Source organism: Sclerotinia sclerotiorum, genomic scaffold (genome assembly GCF_000146945.2).
Source record: "Sclerotinia sclerotiorum 1980 UF-70 scaffold_21 genomic scaffold, whole genome shotgun sequence".
Taxonomy (NCBI): Eukaryota; Fungi; Ascomycota; class Leotiomycetes; order Helotiales; family Sclerotiniaceae; genus Sclerotinia; species Sclerotinia sclerotiorum.
Window position 1 is genome coordinate 391,642 of NW_001820815.1, and position 18,037 is coordinate 409,678.

Genomic DNA, 18,037 nt, shown 5'->3' on the forward strand with positions numbered 1-18,037 from the left:
ATAAATCATCTGTAAATCAATATAGGAAATAAAAAATTGACAACGGATAATATGTTCGAAATTGTCATCAAACGCACTAGTCCTGAAATGACACTAGCACTTCGCAAAACACCTCTCTTCATGACATCATCTTTCTGTCGACCTTTACCACAATACAAATTCTGATATTGCTTCGTAGCACTGCTTAGGAAAGCTGCTTGGCATACAGTTTCTGATATTGTGATGGTGTGAAGATAGTCGACGTGGAAATTGGGTGAGAATTAAGATTTGACCACCATTTGAAATGATGCGTTAATGTCGCACTTCCTCCAGAGCATGGCCCTTGAGTAGGGGTACCATATAGGCTGTAGAAATGATCATAAAGAATGCATCCATATGTGTCACGCATCTGAAATTGTAGTACAAGTTTGGCTGTTATGTTCCTCAGTTATTTTCTGCGAAAGCTTGCGAATCTCAAGTGAAGAATCCGAATTTTTGCCCTTCTTGCTTGAAAGTGTTGATATAAATTTGTCATTCACAAAATCAGAATGCTGATTCGATCTCTCATCTCATGCGTTTTGCTATTTCACCATGCTACGGCTCAAACATGCAGTCCTTCCAGCCCGTGTGCAATAGGCTGCTGCAATAAGTTCGGGAATTGTGGCTTTGGGCCCGACTGTAAGTTTTCTGAGCCCTTGATGCTGTGCACTGCTTAACATTTGTTAGTTTGCGGTTCTGATTGTATATCGGATTGTAGTAGAAAGTCTGAATGCAACCCAGGGTTCGGTCCAGAATGGGCTTCAAGAGACAAGTGCCCGTTGAATGTTTGCTGCTCAAAGTACGGATTTTGTGGTGTACGTACGATCATGAGACGTCATATACATACTTGTGAAGCCATTAGACCACTGACATGCTAGGTCATAGACCACTAAAGACTTCTGTGGAAACAAGACAGTACCGCACAAGACATGCTCCAAGACCAATGGCAATGCCCGTATCATTGGTTACTATGAAAGCTGGGCGTCCAGTCGTCCTTGTAATGTCTTTTGGCCAGAGCAGATTCCCATTGGGCTCTATACTCATATCAATTTCGCTTTTGCTACCATCAATCCTACCACTTTCAAGGTTGAACCAGACTCTGAAAATGATGTTGGTATTTATAAGCGCCTCATGCTTTTAAAGAAGAAAGATCCAGGACTCAAGGTATTCGTCGCCATTGGAGGTTGGACCTTTAATGACCCAGGCCCCACGGCGACGACTTTCTCTGACATTGCCGCTTCAGTTCCGCGACAAAAGACTTTCATCGAATCGCTCATATCGTTCATGTCCACTTATGAATTTGATGGAGTCGATCTGGATTGGGAGTATCCAGCCGCGGACGATCGATCCGGTAGAGAGGTAGACTTCTCCAATTTTCCTAAATTCATGGATCGTTTGAAATCATCTATGGATTCGGCGAGTAAAGGGGTCTCCATCACACTTCCAGCTTCTTATTGGTACCTACAACATTTTGACTTGAAGGCTTTAGTAAGTTGTTGATGCTATCATCGTTTGCTCGTTGTCTAACACTGCAAAATTAGGCTAAAAGTGTCAGTTGGTTTAATGTGATGTGAGCTTAAACAACTTTTCAGCAGTCTTATAATTCCACTGACACTCGTAGGTCGTACGATTTGCACGGAACATGGGACAAGGGCAACAAGTGGACTGGAGCCTTCCTAAACACGCATACCAATTTGACCGAGATAGATCTTGCAATGGATCTGATCTGGAGGAATGATATCAATCCGAATCAAGTAGTCTTGGGATTAGGTTTCTATGGTCGATCTTTCTCAGTCTCCAGCCCTTCCTGCATCGAGCCCGGATGTACGTATGAGTCCGGAGGTATGAAGGGCAAGTGCAGCAGAGAGGTTGGAATCTTATTGAATTCCGAAATCGATGATTTGGTGAAGGCAAACGGTGTCAAACCAAAGCTGTACGAAAAAGACGCCTCCAAAGTGGCATCATGGGGAAATCAATGGGTAGCATATGATGACGAAGAGACATTCAAGCTTAAATCTGAATACGCTCAAAGTTCGTGTCTTGGCGGTCTTATGGTCTGGGCGATCAGTCACGACACAAAAGATGCGAAGTATAACAAGGCCTTGGCAAAGGTTGCCAATCGGAAGATTTTGGCGTTACCGGTGAGATATGGCTCTGACGATCCTTACGAGTTTGTCGATTTCCCAAACGAGCAATGCAAATGGACAAATTGCAATGAGAATTGTCCCAGTGGATGGGTTCTCATGAAGAGGGAGGATGACGGTAAGCGAGGTACAGAATACATGTTCGATGAGAGCGGCTGCGGCGGGACTGGAGTTCACAGATTCTGTTGTCCCCCTGGAAATCTACCTACCTGCGGCTGGTATACACATCATAATGGAAAATGCGACAATACCTGCCCTTCAGGGACTGTCGAAGTGGGATCCAACGAGAAGTATTGCAGGCAGAAGTATCAAGCAGCGTGCTGTACCACTGGCTCCAAAAGCATGAAACTCTACACCAAATGTGAGTGGGGCCAATACCCTTTGTGTAATTATCAAGGAGGTTGTCCAGGAACCGACTCGGCGAAGGATACATTACTTGCCAGTTCGTCATCTGGAAGTGGGGGAGGAAGCTGCAATATGTGGAAACTGGGACCGCCGGGAAGCCATGTTTTTGAAGTGCAAGCGCGCAAGTTTTGCTGTGATACTGGCGACCAAAAAGCGACATTTTCGGACTGTGAGTGGTACAACAATATCGGCTTTGGGCCCAAGGGTGCTTCAGAGGGATGGTGTCGTAGCGGTTGTCCAAACGATAGAGTACGTGTGGCCATCGACTCATGGTCACAAGATTGTTTTGGGAAAGGATCCGGTGGAGGAAAAGCCAGATGCTGTATACCAAGTTACTCTGATCGAGTCGAAGTTGAGAATCCCAAGCTTGACGGATATCGATCTACGATGAAGTCCTATACTGACGATCCGACATGTGCAAATCCGGGCCCCATCCTTGGGAGAAGAAACCTCGATTTTAAGCAGGACAACGGATCGGCGATACCTGTGTTTGATCTAGACACCTCTCTAGAGTTGACGAAACGGGCTGACAAGATCGACGTGACCAGGACTGAGAGCTTACTGCTAATTCTCATTACCAAAGTCGGCACGTCGGCCATGCTAGAGGAGACAGAAAGGATCTGGAATGACTACATGAGAGACAAATTCAGTCATTTAACATTTCCAAGTTTCCGTTCTTACGTTACCAATCTACCTGAATATGGTAGTGAGGGACCAATCCAAATATCTCACGCCGTGGTCTGCAATCCTCACTATTGGAATACTCGTGCGAGTGGTAGTAAGACTTTGAATTGCGTTGACGGTATTTGTACGACTGAGTCGTGCTATGGAATCGAAGAGCGAAACCCACGCGCCCTGTTTGACCTTGAGAGGAGGATTCGACCGGCTCGAGATTATCGCCCGACGCTCACAGGTGCAGCAGCAAACACTGGTGGACAAATCACTATTAGGATCACTTTACCGCGTTACAATGGCATTGAGGATTTGTCTGATGATGATGCCATGAACGATGAAGCGGTTGACTTTGCCGGAAGAGGAGATTGCACCAATGCTCAGATGGCTCATTTCTCCCTTCCAAGCGATCAACGCTATCAAATGGAGCATATATTCGACGGCAACGTCATGGGAAGATTCATGGCCGATGCAGCAGCTGGTAATCTGAGAAGTGGAGCCGTAGCACGATCCGGACCAGTATCCATCTCGTTCTTCCGCGCAGCTCAAACAATGCCTCTCCTGCCCAACGCGCCCCCTCTGCCAGGAGGCGCAAACTACATCCGCCTCTACGACAGAGTGATGGAAACCCTGGGTAGCGATACTAACACAGCGAACTTCGTCATCACCCACGCTGACATCAATTTCGTGAAAACTTATCTCATGCAAGGCCAGGACCCTATTGCACGAACTCGCTTTCCCACCCTCGCAAGCGACTTTGCACACCCTGAGTACGTTCTCCTACGACTGCGTGCGTCAATTGGTCTCATTAATTATCTCAACCACCAGGGAACACCAAACGTCAATGCTCGATTAACCAATATCGTTAACAATGCTGGGGCTCAGTGGCAGCATGGTCAAGCTACTTATAATGCAGCCAATCCCAATAACCAAGTTGCTATTGGGGATTTTTGGAGTGAGTGGGCCGAGGACTTTTTCGCTTGGTTGATACTGCATACGAGGAACTTTGTGCAGTATGGAATTGATCAGATGAGACGATATTGGGGAGTCGGAACGAATGAAATTACGAATGAGGTTTTGGAGATTTTGAGGAACTTGGAGGATCAGTTGAATCGTTTGAGTATTGATACGAGTGGATTTTATTAGACGTCTTTGACTCACGATTTCTACTGTACTTTAACATTCGCATATGATTCAAGACATCTTCAGCAAGCAGGATTTTCTCAACCTCTGGTGAAATTCTTTCAGTGGATAGCTCTTGGATCACAATGACTTTTACTCCTGATATCTGATCAAACCCCAAATAAATACGCGCCGCGATGAAGTGATACATTTGCGATCCTCAGACGCCAAATCACATCGAAGAATCTCCATCCCAAATCACCTGCACTCCACCAATCGTCGGTGGCGCAATCCTTTCCAACTCCCCAAACATTACCAATTTCTCCCACAACTCAAAAGTTTTCTTTATCTTTACCTTCAACCAGCCAAAATACCGTTGCGTGACTCGTGAGTTTCTGGGAACATAATCACTGGCTTTGTAGTCTGCTTGTACACACTTTATCCAATAATCGCCTTTCCCATCAACATCTGTTAAAACCTCTTGATCAACCAGTAGGAAGCATCCTCTTCCATTCTGAGAACCTCCTTCTTGGTGGGTCTTGCGCAAGTCATCCATATCAAGGTCCTTCAGCGTTGAATTGACTTTTAGGTCGAGGTCGAATAGAGACCAAAGTAATTGCGCCTCCTCATTGTTTGAGCCAGAAGTGCCCTCCGGACTCGTCATAATCACATTATAGACCGAGGATGTAATAGCATCAATGAGTATATCCCATCTTTGATCATCTTGCGAACCGGTATAGGCAGTGCGGTAGATTGTAAAACCCCAAGTCTCGTGACGTACTTCCTGATTATCGGAGACTCGCACAAGGTCTTGCAGGAGATTGGCGAAGTCTGACATCTTTCGCCTGTTCGTGCTGGGATAGTATTGATTGATGATACGATGCTGTGGTCATGTAAGCGCTATTGACTTGGCAAGTGAATGGAGTGATGAGCGCAATTGAGAAGCTTACCGATGCTTAACGAGGTAGAATTGATGCGGGGGATGGCTACTCGGTCTATGGTTGCGCGGATGAGACTGCAATTTTACGTGAAGAAGACTTTAGGCAAAAGTGTGTAAGATTGGGTTTGAGCAAGAAGGTAATATTTATGTTACTAGTAGTTCAATACAGGAGGTGCTGAGGAGGCACGGGAAATATAAAGAGGCACGGGAAATATAAAGAGACGCGGTGTGGTGGTATCGTATCAAGGTGAATCTGCCGGGTCCGAGGCGACGGCAAGGCAAGGTACCAAGCCAAGGCCGCATGTAATCGGCGATGATTTTCGCACCACAAATCGGGAGAAAATTCGAAACCCTTCGTTTGAGTGCGCCAGTAAAAAGACTTGCACGAAGGCTCATGGAAGCCTCCCACTTGAAGAAGTCTCCCTGATGCAAGTGAGCGGCGTTGAGCTTGAAATGACGCCGTAGGTGGTGGAACGTCAAGCTTACCACCAAAAACTAGTCAGAATTGAAGATATTTGTTAGCGTAGGAATTCTACTTAAGAAAAGAAAAATATCCGGATAATCCTCGTAATCTCGGTTATATTTCCTATTCCGTCTGAAACTTCCTATTTCGGCTAGAAATTTTTCAAAAAGTGGAAATCTAAATTATATAATATATTATTTAATATAATCTTAGTTCTACGGAAGTGCGAAGCTCTCCTACAGAGAGCTTCTCAATCTAGTCCTAATAGGACTAGTGCCCTGTGCACGTGCTACGCAGTGTGACGGAAAAGTCGTAAACGGAGTCAATTCAATTACTTAGAATCTAAAACTAAAGAACTAAGAAGATTCTAAGTAAGAAGGTCTTTATATACAGGGCTAGTGCACGTGAGCCACTAGTGGGTAACAACCGTCACGTAACACGCAGGAACCATTCACTTTAACACTTTATTTATTTAAATAATTATTTTTATTATAAATTTCAATTAGAAAAATATAAAAATATAAAAATATAAAAATATAAAAATATAAAAATATAAAAATATAAAAATATAAAAATATAAAAATATAAAAATATAAAAATATAAAAATATAAAAATATAAAAATATAAAAATATAAAAATATAATATTAACGTAACTTATGGTGAACCGGGTCATATGGGGAACCGGGTCACATTTAGCCCATCACTGACTTCAAACCCCAACAAATTTTGCTATGCATACCGAATCACCTCTTACGCCTTCTCAAATTGAAGAGAAGATACAGAATGCTATTATTGCACTTCAATTGAAGGACTTTAAATCAATTAGAAAGGCTGCAGAGTATTTTGAAGTTCCTAAGTCAACTCTCATAGCTAGGGTCGCTGGAAGGAAATCATGTACTCAATCCCACGAAATGGCTCAAATTCTTTCAAACGCAGAAGAAAATACTCTTGTACAATGGATTTCACGACTTACCATCACTGGATTCCTTGCTACACCTATGTTGGTGAAGGAAATAGCCGACGAAATTCGTCTTCGATGCATTCAGATCGCGTCATCTCGAATTCCTACCTCGACAGAAATTCCACCTATAGGCCACGAATGGATCTATAGATTCCAAAAACGATATCCAGAACTTAAAACATGCTATTCATATCAATTAGAGTCTAATCAGATTAAAAAGACAACTCCAGAGAATATTCAGGCTTGGTTTGATATGTTTCGTATATGTTTCATTGAACGAAAGTATGAATTAGATGATATATATAATATGGACGAAACTGGATTTGGAGTTGAAAGTACTTAAAGTATATGTATTATAATCGATTCTATTCAGAAATCGAATTGGAAAATTACAGTTGGCAAGCAAGAATGGATAACTGCATTTGAATATATCAATACAACTAGAAAGGCTCTATCACCTATAATCATTTTCAAGGCTCAGAATACGAATTCTGTATGGATTCCAAAGGACATATCTCAAAGCTAGCAGTTTTCTACGAGTACGAATGGATGGACCTCAAATAGTCATGGATTAGAATGGCTAAAAAGGGTTTTCGAACCAGAATCCAAGAAAGTGTCAGGTGACCGACCTCGACTTTTGATCATGGATGGCCATTCAAATCATATTACAAGCAGCTTTATTGCTTTCTATATAGAGAAGGAAATCGATTTACTTATATTACCTCCTCATTGCTCCCACTTGCTTCAACCACTTAATATTGCGGTGTATGGGCCAATAAAACGATATCATACTTTAAAGGTCGATCAATATTCTCGAATTGGTGTAAAGCGAATTCAAAGAGTTGAATGGGTAGAACTCTTTCAAAATATTAGAAAAAAAGTACTGAATTCTTCTAATATTAAAGTTGATTGAAGAGGAATTGGTTTAGTACCTTTTGCCCTACGAAAAATACTCGATTTATTACCATTTAACTCCTCCTAGCAACCTTCTACTCCACAAATGAGAATGTCCAATCAAGATCTAGACTTATCTATACTCAAGAGCTCTCCTCCAGATGGGACAGAGCTAAGGCAAGCAAATCAAACCTTTAATAAAGCTCTAGCAGATAATGATTCTCTTGCATCATCAACTCGTCGATATGCCAAGAGAATGACTAGGCTTGTAGAATCTCAAAATGCTGAGATAGCCCTACTTCGGAAACAGCTCGCTGATGCTCAGGAAGTAATTGAGACTCGAAAGAAGAGAACTAAAGGCAAAAGAGTCAAATTACAAGGTCAATTTGTCTTTAGTAGTGAGGAAGTACTGAAAATGGTACATGAGGCGGAGGAAAAACCGAAGGAGAAAAAGCCACGAGGGCGACCACGTAAACGTCCAATTGAAGAATTAGAAGAGGAGACTGAAGAAGAAGAGCCAGAGAGTAGTTCAAGTGATTTAGAGTTGGAATTGGATGAATGTGTAGCTCGTAGAACAAGATCACATAGAGAGAATTGAATTTTGTGACCCGGTTCCCCATATGACCCGGTTCACCATAAGTTACGTTATTAAAAAAAATTAAAATATTTTTTTGATTTATTCATAAAAGATTATATATAACTTTGTAATTTCAATTTTTATAAAGTATATTTACAAAAAATTCTTTAAATCTTTTATTTTCATTGAATTGAAATTAATAATATTAATAATAACATTAACAATATTATTAAATTATTATTAAATTATTATTAAATTATTATTAAATTATTATTAAATTATTAAAGTAATATCCTGATATAATTATATCATATTTACTTGTTGGTTAATAAAATAATATCTTAAGAGCAAATAAAACGTTTTTTCTTAGTATTGAACGATATCTTATTAAGGAATTAATATCTTATATTCAAGTTTGATCATAATTACCGTCAAATATCATAAGATCTGACATCTGGCCTCAATCCGAGACCATTCTTTGGCTTTTATGCGAGTTTTACAGCTTTAAAGAGCTCTATGTCAAGATTAGAGATATATCTGGGGATGGAATAATGATGATATAAAGTAAGAGATGATTGTATTCAGTCTACAGTAATTATCATAGGAACCTTTCACTACTTCTTGCACCTCGGTAGTTCTTTGCCTAGAATACCCGACCTGATGCTACGCTGCAATCACATCGATTATATTCGGGACGTCCGATTCGACAGCCAGAAAGGGGAATGCTTTCTCCTTCTGTCCTCATACGACAAGCAGTATGGCAAGCATACTCGAAGTCGAGGAGCATTCCCAAAATTCTATATATTAATACCCATACTTGATATCGTGCTTTAACGTCGTGTTGATGCTGAAAGTCACTTACTGATAACTGCCGCCGACCTTCCGCCTGATTAGATATGCATTCTCCATCCCCTCTTAAGCTTTTATCTTGGCTTCTCCTCATTAAGGCTACATTCGCAATAGCAAATCCTAAGCTCAACAAGCATCGCCGACAAGATGGACCTGTAGACCCAGGAACAGCAACAGATTGCACATACTACGACACCGCCTATGACAGCTCCTATACCTGTGCATACTTCGAAGAGAGCTGGGGTCTCACCCACGCCGACTTCATAGACTGGGTGAATCCCACTCGCACATGCAATCTTTTCTCTACCCAATCCATTCTATCGCAACTACCCAACCCAAACTAACCAACCGACCCCCAGAACCCCTCCCTCAAATCCGACTGCTCCGGTCTCAGAATCGGCAACTCCTACTGCGTCGAAGTAAACTTCGGACTCCCCCGTCAAACCACAACCCTCAAACTCACCTCCACCTCCTCTAGCAGCACCCTCACCACCCCCATTCCAACCGCAACCGGTACCCCCAAGCCCTCGCCCACACAGCCCGGCCTCATCGAAGCCTGCACCACCTTTTACTACGCCGTTTCCGGGGATGACTGTTCCCTCATCGTCGCCAAGTATGGCACCTTCACCTTCGCCGACTTCCTCGCCTGGAACCCCGCGGTAGGGAGCGCGTGTACGGGGTTGTGGGCTTCGACTTGGTATTGTGTGGGGGTGCCTGGGACGCCGACTGTGAGGCCAACTAGCACTAGTAGTACTAGCACAAGTACGAGTGCATCGGGGCCGACGCCGACGCAGTCAGGGATTGTGGGGACCTGTTCGAGGTGGCATTTGGCGGTTAGTGGGGATGATTGTGAGGGGATTGTGAGGATGTATGGGACGTTTAGTTTGGGGGAGTTTTTGGCGTGGAATCCGAGTGTGGGGAGTAGTTGTGCGGGGCTTTGGTTGGGGTATTGGTATTGTATTGGTATGTTGTGTTCGTGTCTTCCTCACTTATGTAGTAGATTATTTCTCGAGTCTCTACTATGAGGTAGATGTTACTGTAGGGTTGTGAGTTAGACGTTGAATGATTAATTGCAAACACAGGTATTCCCGGGACACCAACAACCACATCCAGCACTATCACATCGACGACAGCAACTCCGACGTCAACATGTAATCCTTCGGCCCCAACACCGACCCAGCCGACAGCTATATGTGGGTGTAAGAAATGGCACATGGTCGCTAGTGGGAATTCGTGCGAGAGTATTGAGAAATTGTATGGCATCACGGCTGTCGATTTCAATAAGTGGAATCCAAACGTCGGGACCGCTTGTACGACACTTTGGTTGGGGTATTATGTTTGCGTCGGGGTATGAGAGTGAGATAAGGTTGCGGAAAGTAAATGATTGGTATGAATTGTGTAGATCAAACTAGAGCTCATGACATTTTTAACATGACGCCTGAGTACACATTCCATTCCCAAGAACTAATGCTCTGAACGCCTAACCTCGACGTACTCAAAAACAAATTGACCTGGCCACCAGTGTAAGTCAGACGTCTATCAATGTTATCATTGTTCAAAACATATTGGGTTCATCACCTGGCTGCAATTCGCAAGTATGATACACCTCATCATTAGATCACTGAAGTTGATCGGAGTCATCGGCTTTCACAGGTGATAGCACCAACATTATTGGTTTCAAGTGGTAACCTGTCGTGAATCATCGCTTAGCAGACCAAAGAATTTGCTCAACGTGAATGTATCGAAACTTTGAAGTCGTAAATCATGATATTGTGAATAGTATTTGGAAATCGGAACAGGAGTACGAGCCAGAGTATTTGTTCGCACAAATTCACCGATCCACAAGCTGAAGATCTCGACGCACAATGACAGAGTAGAAGCCTTTCGCTATCCTCATCCTTTTCGCTGAATATTTCATCAAGATTTCTTGTTTTCTTGCATCCAAAAAATGCTCAAGATAAATGACAGTCACATAGCTGAGGTCATGAAGAGCTTTGAGCTGTAGACGGTTTTAGCGCTTGCTATTATAGATGATGGCTCAGGTCCCATTTCTGCGTTGGCAAGAAGATCACGATCAAAATCAACGTTCTTGAAAATATGAAGAATGATGAGCAGGGAGATGGATAGTAGAGCCCAATAGTAACACGACCACGGAACTAAAGCCGGCTGGCTGCATGGATGAGAGCTAGTAGAGCCTGTTCTGCTTTATGATTCCGTCTATCGTGAAAAGGCAAGGCTTCTCCTGTCATCAATCAGCACAACCAAAGGTTGACAAATCTTGGTAACCAGGGTGCCTTAGTATACTAACACGAGGACGAGCAGACAACCTTGATGGTCACTTCTGTGAACCAATTCGCAGCGATGACGATTGCGAAAGGTGGGAATACCGGAGCATTATCCTGAAAAAAGAGGTAAATTGATGTTTGGTGTGGTTCAGATAGTTGTAATTGTGAACTATAGCTGTTATTTGATAGATAAGAAGAGGAAGGATTTGATTGCTGAGTTGGTGGTGGGGGAGAGGCCCAGTAAGGGCAGCTAGATCACTATGCATGTATTGTCGCCTTTGAGTAGAATTATACCACTTGGTTTTATGATTTATACGTGTATTATTCCATCCACGAATTTCCACCAACCCAGACGAAACATTCCCCACAAAGATGGACCAATACAAGCAAAGGTAAGAATCGTAATCTAAGAAAGGAAGGTATTATATTTTGATGAGTCTATGCACGGGTTCCGCAGATGAAGATAATTCTCAATCGGAATTAGCTAGCAACTTGCCTTAATATTTTGAACTTATATTTGCTCGGTTCCACTCATATCTTAGCATTTGAATCTCCGCATCTACAGCAACATATGCGTAGAGCAAGAAGTTCGGTGTACTGGATGCAACAAGTCAAGTATAAGCATCTTCATATACCCGAAACTGAAGAAATGGCAACTCAAGCACACAAAGATTGTCAGTCATAGGCTGTACCCTGAGTTCCGAAAAGCTTGAAGGATTGAAGAGGATTGCGATATTAAATATCCTATTGGGCTTAAATGACTAAAGGATCGAGATAAATAAGTCTAGTATCCTACTTTCCGGCCACCCCTAATTCCAACTACTTTTTTATACCAAAAATCGGGATTTTTACCTATTAATTATTCAACAACCAATGAATCAAATCAATTGAAATTTTAATTACAAAATCATTATATAATTATAAATAGATCCTGAAAATTTCAAATTTTTCACAATTTTATTAATTACGATATAGATGATTGAAATTACAATTTTCAATTTGTATAAAATTTAAATATATTTGAAAATCTTGAAAATCTTTAACAACCTTTTACCAAAAATAATTATAAATTATTTATAAATTTTTCTTAAATCTTGATATTGTAATTAATCAGATAAATTGTTAAAAGGAATGACCTCACACAGGGAATAGTGGGAAGCTGATAGGGCAGAACTGAGGTAATATTGGTCTAGTAGGTTAATCTCTCTTTGTGACGGAAATCCCTGCTTTCCTCCCACCTTTATTATATAAGAAACCTCAGGTACATTAACCATGTCCACACATGATACGATTACTCGAGATTAGTATGCGATTTAGGTGACCTGAGGATCAGATCCGGACAAGTACTAGGTATCAATGGTTATCGGTAAAGTAAGATCATTGGAGGAATAAATACGACTTCTTTTTGCCTAGCCATTGCGGCTAGGCCATTCATTTGTGTATATATAGAGTAGCTATCCCCATCTACAGGTGCTCTTCACCTGTAGATTCTAAGTTAAATACAATTGCTGGTCTATAAACACCCTTTTGGTCACACTCTTCTAAGTTCTACGGAAGTGCGAAGCTCTCTGTAAGAGAGCTTCTCAATCTAGTCCTAACAGGACTAGTGCCCTGTGCACGTGCTACGCAGGAACCATTCACTTTAACATAAATTAATTTATTTGAAAAAAATAATTTGTAATTCTTGTTTTATTGATATTGATATTTTATTTTATATAAAAAAATACTTAATCAATAATAAATCAATAATTACTAATTATTTTTCAAAATAAATTAATTCAAATGATAAATTATAATCTTAAAATTTGATAAAAATTTATAATTTATTTTTATTAATTTTTATTAAAAAGTTATTTTAAATTTTAACGTTTTTCAAATTTATATATAAATCCTACACAAATTGAAAATTGAAATTTCAGTTTTCAAGGTCTCAATTAATAAAATCATTAAAAAACCTGAAATTTTCAGAATTTGTTTTTATGTAAATAATAAATCTATATTAAAAATTTCAAAATATTATATTTATAAATAAGAAAATTATGAAGATCGATTTTTGTTATTTTTGGTAAGGAAAAGTGGTTTATATTAAAGATGGTCTAAATCAGGTACTAGACTTAATACTAAAGTCTGAAAATACTATCTATAGTAAGATTAAATCTAGCATTTCACTTAATTTCAAACGAATAAGGTAAAATAGACTCTAATTACTACTATGTTTTACTTTTCATAAACTCGCTTGCATGATACATTTTAGGAGTAGAGAAGAAATCCCTACATTTATTGTCCTACGGATTGATGGATGATGGGTAGATTAATCGGCGATTAGATAAGATTATAGTTACACTTGAGAAGTGAAGGTAATATTTCCCCCGAGGAAGTATTATTAGAGCGAAGAATGAATATTTTGTCCACTTCTTCTTTGTATCTGGTGAAGGCATGAGAGGAAATAAGCATTCGAGTAAAAGAAGTGAGGTTTAAATGCGATCAGGATGAGGGAAGAAACCTGTTGATCGACAATCAGGCAATTTGATGAAAGAATCGAAGGGATTGAAATAGAAATGAACAAGAAGATAAATCCTCGCATTCCAGATATCCTTGAAAAGCAAAAGCAAGAATTGAGGAAGTATATTTAAAGTTCAAGTGGAAACCTAAAGCGGGAACACCACAGACTCGGACATTTAAAAAAGTACCCAACATGAAACTATTTATCATCTGATTAACATGTCTTCGAAATTTCGACGTCATATTACTATACATCAGATAAAAGTGAAACCAAAGTGCGGGTGGCGAGTTCTTCAGGAGATGACTAGATAAAATGGTTGTTTGTGATGAAGATGAAAATGAAATGAATGAAATGAATGAAACGAGAATGAAAACATGATGAAGGAATATTGTAAAGACACGTTGTCATAACAATGGTTGTCAATAATTAATCTTGTAAAACTTGAATATATGAAGAAAACATTCAATGGTATGTTAAAAAGGAATGGTGACATCGAATGCTGTCAATTCTTGGTGCTTATATTAGTTCATGAGGCACAGACAAAATGACGATAGAATCATTGGTACACGTTTCGAAGCTTTCGATAGAAAACCCAGAAAGGTTCCAAGAAGGAAGTCAAAGGTCAAACCAACCATCGACAGAAAATAAACTTTGAGATGTTTCGTCTCCTCGCGCCGTTCCGTAATATCTTCATGTATTCCCGTGTATCTGGGGTACATGATGCTTCAGCCTAGAGGGAGAGGCCACAAGCTAGAATCCGCAGGCTTGACGAATACCGAGTCTTGGGGCTTTTAGTGATTCCCTAGTCGTACGATGTCCGAGATCTCAGGGTGGGAGGTTCATCAGCGACAGTGTAGCCATTGTAATAAGCTTACAATGCGCCAGGAATTGTTTTCGTGAAGATGATGGCGGAGTATACAGCATGATGGTGGTTGGACAGCATAAAAGTTTCAGCCATAGAGGATCATGTTACTCATTCTGTATATGTTATCCAGTCTGTGTACAGATGGTGAGTTATGCTGATGATGATTGAATCGATTGACTGATGAAGAAGTCGGTGAGCATATCTCGTTGCTCATAACATCGTTTCGAATTCTTGATATGATGTTCATTTGACTGGATATCAAAAGAAGCCGGAGAAATCCACCAGTGGTCCCTTTTCGAAGATCAGAATTAAGCATTGGCGAAATTTAGCCATTTTTTGTAATTGATAAGGCTGGATGTTTGATATTTCCGTCATTTTGGCGAATCAAATCCACTTACATTAACATGTTATTTATTTCGGAGAATTTGATTCGCTTATTTCTGCAATCTAATCTTATAATATCCGGATCTGGCATAATGCTCAAGTAAGTACAAGGGTTGCGATTCAGCTATTGGATATCTTACTAGGAATATCATGGCAGTTAGGTTCAATTGGACGAGTGGAGGAATTCCCATTGGTCGATTCCCCTTCCACATCAAATACTTCGGACATCAATCTCAGAAAGTTCATGAACCTGGCGATTCCATAATTTTCATCATCTTGTCTTCATTCATCAATAATCAATTACTCTTACAATTCATGTTACAATCATGTTGATTGATAATACGAGCCAAAGAAAAGCTTTGGCCGATGGTTTGTCTGCAGCCATTGAGTCGGTGTTGGCAGATTCTGCAATGTCTGTATCTGGTAGCTGGAGGGAGGGGTAAGTGTATATACATGTACATTTGATGCGCCGAGTAACGCATAGATGATGCTTTATCATGACATCCTGATGCGAACGTAGCCTTAGGAAATGGGTTCCCGCATATTCCATGGTAGTACCTCGTAATCTTTTCAAGGTCATATCCAATCATTTTCACACGGTTCATGGATGATGTATGTGTGTATCAATCATATCTATTTATCGGTACGGAGTAGTCGTACAAATTGAATGAACCTTCTCAAGGACCAAAACAATAATCGGAGAAAAAAAGATTCAAGAAAAAGAAAAACCCGGCTTCACCAAAAATGGTCGACATACCTACCTAGAAGGTACTTATTAAGCACCTTCCTTCTATATGGAATACTGACATCAACCTCTAAAGGGAAAGAGGCATAACCAAAAACCATCGCCGATATCAATTGATAGTGAAACCATAGTGAAAAGAACATCGGAATCTTCGGCCTGTAATAAAATTCATACAGTCAAGGTCCGGCGGAAACATTCATGCAAAAATTCTTGGTAGGGAATGCCCAGTTGAGCACCAAAAGATTATCACAAGGCATTGAGGGGAAAGAGCCAAAGAGTTCTCATTCAGATTCAATTCATGCAATAATCGCCAAATATATTATGTACAGATGCTGCAAGACTGCAAGCCTCCATTACCGGTTTCAGTAGGTGTACGGAATAGATGAATGGTTGTTGTACGTATTTACGCTATTTTAGTAATCCTTCATCAGTTATCCAGCTATCCAACTATCTCACCTGGTGTCCCATCCAGCTATCCAGCTTTCAAGCCTCAATTCTAGAAAGAGAATATCTGCGCCACTATGCATGGCTGGCACACTTATATGTGAGTACAAGGACTACAGTTATATTTCCTATACTTCCTCATATTTGTTCATATTTATTTAATCATAACACTCAAAAACAAATCATATCAAAACCGACTTTTATACCATCGAATAATAACATGAAACTATTCCCAAAATTTGTCCAAGGAAAAGAGATACTAAAGCAGGTACCTGCCTACACAATCTAGCTGAAGTGCCAAATGACCTAATCCACCCCAGCTCGGCGCATCCACCCGTTAGCTAGTAATCCATTATCCATATCCATTATCCATATAGCTCAAACTCCCTACGTACAAATTAGAAGCTCCATACTAATTAAGATATTCTCTATCTTTTGCTTTATGGATATCTTTTTAATGCATACACTCATTTTTATACATCAAATCCTCTTCCGCCATCACATTTAAATCCCTGATTTTTAACGCAATTTCCGAATTGGGGCTTTTTCTATCAATTGATCTTTCCCATTTTTACTTTTCCTTCTATTATATACCATTTCTTCATTTCTCCTTCAACAAACCTTGTGTGCTAGACAACATTCCAATGTCATATCAATCAAATCATTCAATCATACATCAGCGATACAATCTCGGTTCTCGTCTCCGCGGCTCCTTCATTCTTAACCACGGACTTCCCACACACCATACCAGTCCTGTCGACGCGGCTCCGCAGTTTTAGGAAAACTCTCCTCGAAATCCATTGGAGGAGAAATTGATCTTCTTATATCACCAGAAAAATTATCAAGGAACTCAAACTGGACGAACATATAAATCTCAAAAGATATTTCATACATATTATGTAATATCAGAGAAACCTTCACAAATCCAGATTCTTTCGATTCTTTCGATTCTTTCGATCCCTTTGCAAATTCACTGACCCAAAAACGATGCACCACTCTACAAGCCGTTGAAGTTTCCTCAAAAACTCTATTTCATTCAACCCATTCCGAGTCTTCTCCATTTATTCGACGTCATGGATACTACTTTGATTACTTTCATGTTGTGAGTTGAGTATTTTCATTCCTTCCCTGAGCTCAAGCTCAAATCGAATATCTTATCACGTGTTCTGTTCTGCATGCGCCTTGATCATCCCTTGAGACAACCATTGAATTGAAAGAAACTTTGTTTCTTGAGAACGTTCATTATCTTTGCTTCACACAAACCAAGAGATTTGGGAAAGTTTACCAATCAAGTCTGGACTCAATGGCCATTATAGCCTTCAGAAATATAGCTTGTCTCGGTCTAAGACAAAAATGTTCATCTTATCTTGAGTCTCGAGATGCATCTTCTATTTACAGAAGCTTTTTTCATCACGTATTTCGTCATAAGCATGGGCATGAAGTTTATTGTGCACATGCTTTCACTAATACCATATTGTCTCTTGAAACTACGGGATGGAGCGCCGCAACTCTAGTCAAACTTTGTGGTTCCCTGCTTCGCCAAGATAGGAGATGGACATTCCCAAAGTCTATCGAAAATCCCGATGATCTCGATGATCCCGATGATAGTCAGAATGTATTTAGATATAAGGGATCATTTTGTTCACATCAATGAAGAAAACATTTTAATCATAACAACTAATTTTTACTATCTTTTAGTCAAGCAACTGCTAGAACACAATCTGTTCAACTTGCTCCTTATTGCACATAATTTCACTAAGCGAT

The 18,037-nt window shown here is 40.3% G+C and overlaps 7 protein-coding genes across 7 annotated transcripts; 5 read left to right on the plus strand and 2 right to left on the minus strand.

The window, feature by feature from the left end:
- Positions 1–315: 315 nt before the first annotated feature.
- Positions 316–4,168, plus strand: SS1G_12510 (hypothetical protein; the record flags this gene model as incomplete). Its single annotated transcript, XM_001586473.1, has 6 exons — positions 316–326; positions 737–833; positions 904–1,506; positions 1,560–1,588; positions 1,640–4,009; positions 4,156–4,168. 6 exons carry the CDS (start codon positions 316–318, stop codon positions 4,166–4,168), a joined length of 3,123 nt encoding a protein of 1,040 aa, XP_001586523.1.
- Positions 4,169–4,593: 425 nt separating this feature from the next.
- On the minus strand, positions 4,594–5,199 carry SS1G_12511 (predicted protein; the record flags this gene model as incomplete). The annotated part of the gene is made up of 1 exon (XM_001586474.1): positions 4,594–5,199. The coding sequence occupies one exon, from the start codon at positions 5,197–5,199 to the stop codon at positions 4,594–4,596; it is 606 nt and encodes a 201-aa protein (XP_001586524.1).
- A 1,478-nt stretch (positions 5,200–6,677) lies between these two features.
- SS1G_12512 (hypothetical protein) lies at positions 6,678–8,219 on the plus strand (the record flags this gene model as incomplete). Its single annotated transcript, XM_001586475.1, has 3 exons — positions 6,678–7,062; positions 7,330–7,607; positions 7,932–8,219. 3 exons carry the CDS (start codon positions 6,678–6,680, stop codon positions 8,217–8,219), a joined length of 951 nt encoding a protein of 316 aa, XP_001586525.1.
- Positions 8,220–9,094: 875 nt separating this feature from the next.
- SS1G_12513 (hypothetical protein) lies at positions 9,095–10,735 on the plus strand (the record flags this gene model as incomplete). The annotated part of the gene is made up of 4 exons (XM_001586476.1): positions 9,095–9,319; positions 9,407–10,010; positions 10,130–10,357; positions 10,701–10,735. 4 exons carry the CDS (start codon positions 9,095–9,097, stop codon positions 10,733–10,735), a joined length of 1,092 nt encoding a protein of 363 aa, XP_001586526.1.
- Positions 10,736–11,704: 969 nt separating this feature from the next.
- SS1G_12514 (predicted protein) lies at positions 11,705–12,307 on the plus strand (the record flags this gene model as incomplete). Its single annotated transcript, XM_001586477.1, has 3 exons — positions 11,705–11,724; positions 11,912–12,006; positions 12,261–12,307. The coding sequence occupies 3 exons, from the start codon at positions 11,705–11,707 to the stop codon at positions 12,305–12,307; spliced, it is 162 nt and encodes a 53-aa protein (XP_001586527.1).
- Positions 12,308–15,410: 3,103 nt separating this feature from the next.
- SS1G_12515 (predicted protein) lies at positions 15,411–15,919 on the plus strand (the record flags this gene model as incomplete). The annotated part of the gene is made up of 3 exons (XM_001586478.1): positions 15,411–15,523; positions 15,611–15,645; positions 15,906–15,919. 3 exons carry the CDS (start codon positions 15,411–15,413, stop codon positions 15,917–15,919), a joined length of 162 nt encoding a protein of 53 aa, XP_001586528.1.
- Positions 15,920–16,638: 719 nt separating this feature from the next.
- SS1G_12516 (predicted protein) lies at positions 16,639–17,584 on the minus strand (the record flags this gene model as incomplete). Its single annotated transcript, XM_001586479.1, has 3 exons — positions 16,639–16,660; positions 16,949–17,026; positions 17,559–17,584. The coding sequence occupies 3 exons, from the start codon at positions 17,582–17,584 to the stop codon at positions 16,639–16,641; spliced, it is 126 nt and encodes a 41-aa protein (XP_001586529.1).
- Between the last annotated feature and the right edge of the window lie 453 nt (positions 17,585–18,037).